The sequence below is a fragment of the Hemicordylus capensis genome, chromosome 2 (genome assembly GCF_027244095.1).
Source record: "Hemicordylus capensis ecotype Gifberg chromosome 2, rHemCap1.1.pri, whole genome shotgun sequence".
Lineage (NCBI taxonomy): Eukaryota > Metazoa > Chordata > Lepidosauria > Squamata > Cordylidae > Hemicordylus > Hemicordylus capensis.
In genome coordinates this window covers 209,778,996-209,789,613 of record NC_069658.1, presented here as the reverse complement: position 1 = coordinate 209,789,613, position 10,618 = coordinate 209,778,996, and the positions used below count along the sequence as shown (strand labels likewise).

Here is a 10,618-nt window from a genome sequence, read left to right as displayed (position 1 = left end):
ACTTAGTCATGGAATAAAGGGGACAGGTTCATGTGTGGATCGGTAACTGGTTGAAAGACAGGAAACGAGGTAGGAATAAATGGATAGTTTTCACAAAGGAGGTAGGTAGGAAGTGGGGTCCCCTAGGGATCGGTACTGGGACCAGTGCTCTTTAACTTGTTCACAAATGATCTAGAAGTTGAGGTTACCAGTGAAGTGGCCAAATTTGCATGCAGAAGGTTCCAAGTTCCCTCCCTCGGTTTTAACTCCAAACTGAGGGTTACTCCTCCTTAATGTGTCTGAATTTACATGGCTGAAGGCGGGTCTGGTTTCAGCTGGTCGCCTATGTGAAAAGGGCTTTGAGACTATAGCTTGATGGCTCTGTCTCTTACCCTAATTCAGTAACAAAAGTGAGGAATGTCCCCCATTCAGAGCACTCAGGGATTCTTGAGCTAAGACGGAGATCTGTGTTTCATCACAATGGCATCAGGTAACTGGACATTTGACTCTCCCATGAACTGATGCTCTCTAAAAGGTTTTTACCGTACTTGAAGCTGCCTTGTGTTGGGTCAGACCCTTGATCCATCTAACCAATCAAAGGAGACAGTTTATGCTTGCTTCCACAAGACCAGCTCTCCCCCAATGCAATTGGAGGGCACTGGAAACCCTTGCCCATGGACGGCAAACCGTCACCCAGAGATCTACTGCTTTCTGTTGACTCCCCACCACCACCCCTACCCTGCCCATGTAAATCCTTCATTGCCAGCTGGTTTAAAGCAGCCAGAGAAAACCACTCAAAACACATTCACCTCGATTGCAGAATCTGTATGTGCAGGTTGCAGAACTGCAATTTCTTTTTGGTCTTGGCACAGAATTACGCACCACAGCAGGAGGCCCTCCTCTTCGCCTTCACACAGGAGCCTAGATTTCTCTCTCTACACCCTCCAGGCTCCAGCCACACGCCCGCCTTTCAGACCTGTCCCGGTAGAATGGCGGTGGGCTATAATAAAATATATTACACACAAACACAGCTAGAAAACCTCTTTCTTGGGGCCAGAGCGTTAGCATAGGTGTGGGCGAAGGATGACGGTCCTCACGCCACGTCAGCTGGCAGGAATCTGCTTCACTGGTTGTTGGTCGAAGGGCTGTGGCTAAACATCCTCCAGGTACGGTAGTCCTTCCGGGTGAAGGCCGGCGTGTGGAGCGACAGGTAGGGGACGTAGCCTGGTTTCCCCTTCAGCTCTTCGGCAGCCCGGTTGCGGTTGACAACTGGGAGAGGGGTTATGGGGGGCAAAGGAGTAGATTAGCAGCGAGGCCACAGGAGACCTAGCTCATGGCCAATCCAAAGATATCCCACAATCCTCCCTGGTCTCTGGGGAGGATTGTAGGATATTCCCAACACTAGGAACATGCCCAATCAAGTCTTCCAGGCCAGTCCTCCTAACCAAAGAGAGGGGTACCCCATAACATACAACAGATGCTTATTCAGTTGTGTGTGCTCGTTGGGCCTGCACAGCTGGGACCTGCACAGTCTAGCAACCACTTTTGGGAGCCGACCGGGGGCCACAACCAGTCTCATCCTTCCAAGACAGCTATCAAGCCTTGCACCAGAATGTTTCAGTCCTGAACTGCGGTCTCGTTTCCAGAGTGGATCAGGTCTGCTAGGAACTCTCCGTCATACCATGGTTTTTTAATTGCCCATATTCTGCATGCATCGTTTGTCTGGTCTTTCAGTGTCTTTGTTTGATGCAGGGAAAGAGATACCATCGCACAAATACTACCAGACAAAGAAATCTTGATGGAAACGCTGCACCACATGGGGGCGCCCAACAATAGCACAACAACATTTCCATGGACATTGCTTTATCTGGCAGCATCTTCACCCATGGGGAACTCAGACGGCCAAAAAAGATGAAAGTTTGGCAACCACGCCTGCTCCAGAACCAGAAGTAATTTTAAACTTTCTCCTAATTAAAGCAGAATTCAGGGAGAATGAGTTTCCAGAGCAGTAAAAAGAACAGGATTGGAGGGAGGGGGCACTTATCCAAGAGATTCTCCAACTTGGGTCCCCAGATGTTGTGGGACTACAGATCCCATCTTCCCCAGCCCCAATGGCCTTTATGGCTCTGGGGAAGATGGGAGTTGTATTTCAACAACAACATCTGGGGACCCACGTTGGAGAACCCTCAACTTCTCCCTGTCAGGGCGGGCTGCATTTGGGCTGGTCCACTCCGGTCGCCGGCCACAGACCCCAGAGAGAAGTTCCTCAACTAACTCCTCTATCCCCTTCACCTGCACCATGGTCCTTACCGTACTCCTTTCCAAGGATGGGCTTGTCCTTCCACAAGAACGCACCCCAACGAGTACTAGTTTCCAAGTACTGGGCAGGGACAATTGGATCGTACCAGCTGCTCTCTTTCATATGTTGGGCGTACGCTGGTGGATGTGGAGAGAAGAAATGGAGCACAAAATGAACGCGAGCCAACAGCATCAAGCTGCAGCAGACAAGGCCAACACCACTGGATTATCTGCTCATGGACCAGCATAATAGTATTTGTTGCTTTTTTAAACCTTGAACAAACATAAGAGCCCTCCCACGCTGTGTCCCCCCAGCAACCAATATTTAGTGGTATATGGGTTTTAAACAGGGAAGTTTAATGTCTTGGAGAATCCTACAGTTTTCGAGATGGAAGGGACCTTGGAGGTCTTCTAGTCCAACCCCCAGTTCAGTGCAGGAATCAGTTATAGCATCCTGGAAAGACGACTGTGTGCTAGATCCATCCACGAAGTTGAAGTATCTCCATCTGAAGTCACTCCATGCAGGGTGGCCACCACCCCATTCCCCTGCTAACTGGGCAAAGAGGCACTTTTCAAAGTGGTGGATTTCTTTGTATTTTAGCAGGGGGAGAGCAACTGTCCCTATCCAGCCCAGCATAGCATCCCTCCAGTGGCGGCTGCTGGCATCTCCCATGAGTTTCTTTTTAGATTGTGAGCTCTTTGGGGATAGGGAACTATCTTCTTTCTGATATTTTTCTTTATCAACCACCTTGAGAACCGTTTTGTTTAAAAGTGGTATAAGGGATCTTTACAAATACAACAAATATTTATATACCACTTTTTAACAATGTTCTCAACATGGTTTACATAGATATAAATGTATAAAGATGGCTCCCTGTCCCCAAAGGGCTCACAGTCTAAAGAAAAAACATAAGGTAAGCACCAGCAACAGCCACTGGAGGGATGTTGTGCTAGGGTTGGATAGGGCCAATTGCTCTTCCCCTGCTAAATAAAGAGAATTTACAGTCAGAACATACAAAATGTGTTTTGTTTCAAGAGTAACAACAGCAACACCAATAACTTTGTTGGCTGTCCCATAACAATCTGCCCTCTGGGCGGTTCACAGAGTAGAAAAATCTAATCAAATATAAACATTAACACAAACCCAAACAAAAGATTACAATAAAATACAAAAATATTTTAAAACTTGTTTTTGTGAAAAGAAAAGGAAAAAAGGAAGAGGCCTAGGTGAACAGAAAGGTCTTTACCTGGCATCTAAAATGGCGAAGTGACATCGCCAGCTGAGCCTCACTGGGGAGGCTGTTCCATAGACGGGGTGCCACCACCGAGAAGGCCCTCTCCCTAGTAGCCACCCGCCCCACCTCACTGGGCAGGGGCACTCGGAGCAGAGCCTCCAAATACGATCTCAAGGTTCGGGTCGGGGCATATGGGGCAAGGTGCTCTCTCGGGTAGCCTGGTCCCAAGCCGTTTAAGGGCTTTAAAGGTTAAAAACAGCACCTGCAACTGGGCCTAGTAGAAACGGACTGGGAACCAATGCAGCTGACACAATATATGTTGTATTCAATATATACATCTCACCGCAGGGATTTGCACATATTAATTACATGCAAGAGAGACTCTCTTGCCTGTCTTGGTTCTGTTTTAATAGTAGTAGCTGGTTTTGTTTATTTTTTAAATTATCGCGCGAGATAATTGCACAGAGGAGGATCAAGATAAAACTAGGACCCCCGCCAGGCAGCAGAGTGCGGGTGCGAGACAGAGGCGGGGGGAGAGAGCACGCGCAGGGGGACCCTGTTATTAAAAGCCTTACCCGGCGGAAGCGTCCTCTCCCGTTTGGCATGGGACTTCTGCCAGCGGTGATAGGCTTCCCGGCCGATGCCATGGGTCAGGGTGTACCAGGCCTCGCGGTTGTGGCTGTTGGTGAGCCCCGTGTACCAGGTCTGCGGGATCGCGTCCCAGCCCATGGGGGTGAACTTCCAGCGGACGGCCTCCTTTATAATGGGTGCATTTTGGGGGCCCCTCAATGACACGTACTGATCGCTGCAGAGGAGAAGCGGCAACCGTCAGCAGAGCAGACTCTGGAAGAGCCGTCGGGGTTAGAACAGGGATTCCCAACCGGTGGTATTCCAGACGTTGCTGGACTCCCATCATCTTCAGCGACAATCAGAGATGCAAGTTTGGGGCAGCATAGAAATGTGTTAGAATAAAAATAAGTTTATTGTGGATGATGCAAGTTGTAGTCCAACAACATTTGGAGTGCCACAGGTGGGGAACCCCTGGGTTAAGAAAAACAAACTAAGTTGCACCCACGTTCAGGTCCGTACTCCGCCATAAACTTCATCGTCTCAGAAAGCCTTTGCAACCTCACAGAAAGGTCGAGAGGATAAATGTTTGGGTCACCCAAACAGTAGCCATCCCCAGCGCAATTCCAAATAGGCAGGAGATTTCAGGGGATTCTCAGAAAAGCTGTCCCTTTTCCTTTTATCTGACCTTGGCTGCAGGCGGGTAACAATGATAGGGCAAGGGGAGACAGTTGTCTGGGGGCCCCACTGCCTGGAGGGGCACCCCAGAGGCACCTCATGTGACTCCCCATTGCCCCCTGCCCAGCCCCATAGCCTCTCAGCCACTTGCCCTCTTCGCTGTCTCTCCTGCTTGTTCTGCTGGCCACAATCCTTTTCTCCCGCCTCTCAGCTGATCGGCGGGTGGGCGGGGCTTCCACGGAGGCCTCCGTGTAGGCCGCAGTGAAGCCTGAACTCGAGTAGGGCCCAAGCCAGCCAGGAAGGAGGAGGCAGCCAGAGTGTTCTCTGCAGCAGAAGACGCCTTGCTGCCCTGCTTAACCCAGACCAGCATTTGCCAGGTAGAGTCTGAACTCCTTTTTGTGGTTACCTTTCCCGCCCCCCCCCCCATATATAGGGATCTGCTTGCCATAGGGCTTGGATGGGGGGGGGGGAGGGACCGAGAAGTCTCTGAATATTTATTTTGAAACAGCTTAGAAAATTTGCTGACTTAAAAAAAACTATCTAAAAAGTCCTATAAGTGGCTTGTTTCATGGCAGAAAATTGCAAAAACTTCTGGAACAGTATTTTATTAATTTTATTTATTTATTCATTCATTTATAAATGCACTTATGTTCAAGTTGTTTTGCAACCCAGAAGGTCTGAGTGAGAACTGTGAAGCATGTGTGGTGCTTTTATTTTATTTTATTTTTCTTGTGTGTGAACTGCTCCCCAATAACTTGCAGGGACTTCAGGGTCAATCTGGCCCACATGTGAATGCAGCACCTCCATTCCAGAGGAGATGTGTCTTAAAGGGCTTTAAAAGCCTCCTGTGAAAAACCTCCTGCAATCAAACTTGACTGAATTTGTTCAGAATTCTGGGAAAACAAACATAGGCTCACCCTGCATGGTTGAAAGTCTCCTTTGCTAATCAGCAGCGAGGGGCCCATTTTAATAATTCATCTTTCTAGTGTGTTCTAGGCATTAAAAGTAATACAAATGTATAGTACTCAATGTATCTCACTATATATTGTGACGTGTGCGTGTGTGTATTCAGTGAAATGTATTTGCAGGCAGCATACTTATTTTGGAATATCAGACTTAAATCCTTGGGGGCCTGGGGTTTGCGGAGGCCCTGGACTTTGGGGGGGGGCCATTTTAAAATCTTGTCTCTGGGCCCACTCCAACCTTGCTACGCCCCTGCTTGGCTGAGTTTACAGTTAGCAATAGCAATAGCAATAGCACTTACATTTATATACCGCTCTATAGCCGAAGCTCTCTAAGCAGTTTACAATGATTTTAGCATATTGCCCCCAACATTCTGGGTACTCATTTTACCGACCTCGGAAGGATGGAAGGCTGAGTCAACCTTGAGCCCCTGGTCAGGATCAAACTTGTAACCTTCTGGTTATAGGGCGGCAGTTTTACCACTGCGCCACCAGGGGCTTTGTCCAAGGTTGGTTTTGCACCCTGAAATCTCCTGAAGCCACTTTGAATGGTACACTTTATTTTTATACTTCTGAAGCTTCCACTAAAAAAAAAAGAGGAATGCAGGCAGAGACATGCACAGTGTGCAAATGCTGTTAAATAAAAATCTTACATTTTAGAACTATATTCATGATTGGGTCTTAGTTCTCTTAGGAGGAGAGCTGGTCTGGTGGTAGCAAGCATGACTTGTCCCCCTAGCTAAGCAGGGTCTGCCCTGGTTGCAGATGAATGGGAGACTAGAAGTGTGAGCACTGCAAGATATTCCCCTCAGGGGATGGAGCCACTCTGGGAAGGGAATCTGAGGTTCCAAGTTCCCTCCCTGGCAGCATCTCCAAGACAGGGCTGAGAAAGATTCCTGCCTGCAACCTTGGAGAAGCCGCTGCCAGTCTGTGAAGACAATGCTGAGCTAGATAGACCAATGGTCTGACTCAGTATATGGCAGCTTCCTATGTTCCTTTCACTTGTCCTCTTTGGAAAGGGAGGTTTCGCTTTGCAGGCTGCCAAGGAGGCGGAGTTAAATGGCAGGGTAAAGGTAAAGTGTGCCATGGAGTCAGGGTCAACTCCTGGTGCCCAGAGAGCCCTGTGGTTGTCTTTGGCAGAATACAGGAGGGGTTTACCCTTGCCTCCTCCTGCACAGTATGAGATGATGCCTTTCAGCATCTTCCTATATCACTGCTGCCTGAATCATACTTTGAGAAACATACCGGGGGGATTTACACCGACAACCTCTGGCCTGCTAGTCAAGTCATTTCCCTGCTGCACCATTAGGCAGGGTAGACACTTTAAATAAATGCTAAAACCCAAATACTTTCCAGAAGTTGCAAAGGCTAACCTGAAACTACTCAGTCTTCAGGCTCAGAGAGGCACTGATTTCAGAGCCCCAAATGCAGACACCAAAACCAAGAGGTGGAGACCTAAGATGCCTGTGCTCATCATTGGCTGTCTGGGATTAGGCCCCAGTTCAGATAAATTTCCATGGTACGGCCAAATTAAAACAAGTAATGAATTAGAACTTAGGAAGCCAAACTTCACTTCTTTTAGCATGGCAACTCTTCTTAACCTAGGACCCGCTCTAAAGGTGTCAACTTGTGGCACCCACAAAGCCCTGTGGTTTTCTTTGGTAGAATAACAATAACAATAACAATAATAATATAGGAGGGGTTGACCATTGCCGCCTCCCGCGCAGTATGAGATGATGATGCCTTTCAGCAACTTCCTATATCACTGCTGCCCGATATAGTAGCAGCGGGAACCGGCAATCTTCTGCAACCTTCTGCTTGTTGGTCAAGCATTTCCCCACTGTGCCACTTAAGGTGTCTGCTCTACACTCTGTGCATTTGGTTTGGTGTCAGGTGTCAGCATGAGTTACCAAGGGATGTTGGATATATTGGAGTATGTGGGATAACCAATATGGCGGGATCAGGAAAAAAAGATTTTGCACTGAGGTCCTCTAGGACCACTGTTCCCTCTAGACATGCATACGTGTGCGCGCTCACAAGTTTTTGGATGTCCGCTCAGTTCATTTTTAGATCCCACTCCGGTTGAATCATATAAAATCATGCATGGTGTGGAGAAAGCAGATAGAGAGAAATTCTTCTCCCTCTCCCATAACACTAGAACCAGGAGACATCCCATGAAATTGGTTGCCGGGAAATCTAGGACCAACAAACGGAAGTACTTTTTCACATAACGCATAATCCACTTGTGGAATTCTCTGCCATGGTGGCAGCCAACAACCTGGATGGCTTGAAGAAGGGAGGAGAGCTGGTCTTGTGGTAGCAAGCATGACTGGCCCCCTTAGCTAAGCAGGGTCCGCCCTGGTTGCATCTGAATGGGAGACTTGATGTGCAAGCACTGTAAGATATTCCCCTCAGGGGGTGGAGCTGCTCTGGGAAGAGCAGAAGGTTCCAAGTTCCCTCCCTGGCAGCATCTCCAAGATCGGGCTGAGAGAGATTCCTGCCTGCAACCTTGGAGAAGCTGCTGCCAGTCTGTGAAGACAATACTGAGCTAGATAGACCAATGGTCTGACTTAGTATATGGCAGTTTCCTATGTTCCTATGGTTTGGATAACTTCATGGAGGAGAGGTCTATCAACGGCTACTAGTTGGAGAGCTATAAGCCACCTCCTGCCCCAGAGGCAGGATGCCTCTGAGTCCCAGTTGCAGGGGAGCAACAGCAGGAGAGAGGGCAGGCCCCTTTCAACTCCTGCCTGTAGGCTCCCAGCGGCATCTGCTGGGCCACTGTGTGAAACAGGATGCTGGACTAAAAGGGCCTTCTTGGGCTGTTCCTATGTTCTTAATCAGGAAGGCCTCATTCTGAATGCAGGTGCACACACCCTGGCTTGATACCACTGCCCAGAACAAAACTCATTCCGCTGAGAGATGAGAAAAATGAGAGGGACCACTGCCTAGGACCACCACCCATCTGCCGCAAATCTGGTTCGCAGCTGACCGTAAAGGCGATATATATGAGAGGGACACAGACACAGAGGTCTCTTAATCCTTGGGATATCATCTAAATAACACAGCCAGCCAGGAGCGTGTCCAGGAGTTTAAGCTTCTTTTGACAGGGACAACTGCATCTCACCTGTTTGACAAGTGACAGAATTTAGAACAAACGGACCGAGCAGGTCTCTGGGACCCCAAACGGATCTGGTCTGGAATCAGATTCGATCTGATCTATCTTGTATTTCTAAACTGCCTGACATGTGCATCCCTTAAATTAAAATACAACAAATATAAAAACAGTATAAAATGATTGACACAATGACTGGAAACCAATTAACATTAATTAAAAGCCTGAGAAAACAGGTGCACCTTAAGGGTCTTTTTACAAACAGCCAGAGATGGCGAAACTCTGTTTTTAACTGGGTGTGTATTCCAGAGCCCCAGGGCAGCCACAGAGCAGGCCTGATCCCAAGTAGGCACCCAAGGAGAACCGGTGGTAGCCATGACCAGACCTCCCCAGATGATCTTAAGGGGGGGGGGCAGGGTCCGCCCTGGCTGCATATGAATGGGAGACTAGAAGTGTGAGCACTGTAAGATCTTCCCCTCAGGGGATGGAGCCGCTCAAGAGCGGAAGGTTCCCAGTTCCCTCCCTGGCAGCATCTCCAAGGTAGGGCTGAGAGAGACTCCTGCCTGCAACCTTGGAGAAGCCGCTGCCAGTCTGGGTAGACAATACTGAGCTAGATGGACCAGTGGTCTGACTCAGTATCTGGCAGCTTCCTAAATTCCTATGAGATGCTTTCTTAAACACCAGAGACCCAAGCTGTTATTTTAAGATCTTGTATCTGAAAGACAGAGAGCACTCACCTGTACAGCGGGGTGGGAAAGTCAGTCTCCAAGATGCTCTGAGGGACATATGGACGATCCAGCACCAAATCCCGGTAGTCGAGACACCGGTAATCCACTGGCACGTTGCGGTGTGCCCCGCCGACCCAGTTCAGGCTACGGTAATCCATGCCCTGCCTCCAGCCCAGCCCGGTTTAGGACTTAAGGAGGGTTTACATTTTGCTAGCAGGGCCGAGTGAGGAAGGTGGCTGTCATTGTTTGCCATACACACCTCTTAGCAACTGTTCCTCCTGGCAACACACCAAGGCCTGGAGAGGCCAGCAGTTGCATGGGTGATGCAGCAGTTTGAGGAAATCCTCCAGAGATGGGGGAGGGATCCCAAAACCAGAACTGGGGAGAGGGGAAGAAGAGGGGTTACTCTGTTTGGGCAATCCTGACAGCCAAAAGAGTTTAGCACAAAAATCTGCAATGGTTGCATTTCCCCCCCAATTTTAAAAGGCAGGCATCGATCGGCCAGCCCCATCTCGCGATTTTGGAAACTGCCCCAAGCAGTGGGAGAAGAGAGTCTTTTAGATAAGGTGAGAGAGAAAACGATTGAGGCTCAGCCTGCCTCACCACTGAACCACCTACATTTAGGAAGTGGATATATGAAGCTGCAAATTGCTGAGCCAAGCCTTTGGTCTGTCTAGCCCCAGACTCCAATTGGCAGCAGCCGAGTCAGAAAAAGGCTTGCGATGACTGGCTGAAGCCATTTTAACCGGAGGCACCATGTGTAGAGAAAGGCTTCTATTCAGCCCAGACACCAGAATGAACCTTCATCTTGGTTCTTGTGGGCTTTTAAATAGTGGCTTGACCTCATAAGCCATGGTCTCCAGGCTTTATCTGTCATGTAACCTTTTTTCCCTGTTTTTTACCCTGGACCATTTGGTGTGAATGCTTTTCATATCGCTCCTGTTCTATATATGGCCAGGACATCAAACCAGGTGGACAAGGCCATTCAGATCTTATTAACTGAAGATACCCCAAACTCCACGGGGCCAGCCAGACACCTGGAAGCCCTTTTCTGTT

The 10,618-nt window shown here is 48.7% G+C and overlaps 1 protein-coding gene across 1 annotated transcript; it reads right to left on the bottom strand.

Moving 5' to 3' along the window:
* Positions 1-789: 789 nt before the first annotated feature.
* On the bottom strand, positions 790-9,795 carry TEKTIP1 (tektin bundle interacting protein 1). The gene is made up of 4 exons (XM_053291110.1): positions 9,572-9,795; positions 4,088-4,317; positions 2,290-2,415; positions 790-1,248 (listed from the first exon to the last, which is right to left on the bottom strand). The coding sequence occupies exons 1-4, from the start codon at positions 9,718-9,720 to the stop codon at positions 1,103-1,105; spliced, it is 651 nt and encodes a 216-aa protein (XP_053147085.1). The 5' UTR covers positions 9,721-9,795; the 3' UTR covers positions 790-1,102.
* Between the last annotated feature and the right edge of the window lie 823 nt (positions 9,796-10,618).

Excerpts from the sequence above, each read along its gene's own strand:
- TEKTIP1 (XM_053291110.1), bottom strand. The coding sequence starts at position 9,720 with ATGGATTACCGTAGCCTGAACTGGGTCGGCGGGGCACACCGCAACGTG. Across the intron at positions 4,318-9,571 it reads TTTCCCACCCCGCTGTACAG|CGATCAGTACGTGTCATTGA; the intron begins GTGAGTGCTCTC and ends TCTCCTCTGCAG. Across the intron at positions 1,249-2,289 it reads CATCCTTGGAAAGGAGTACG|TTGTCAACCGCAACCGGGCT; the intron begins GTAAGGACCATG and ends CCCCTCTCCCAG.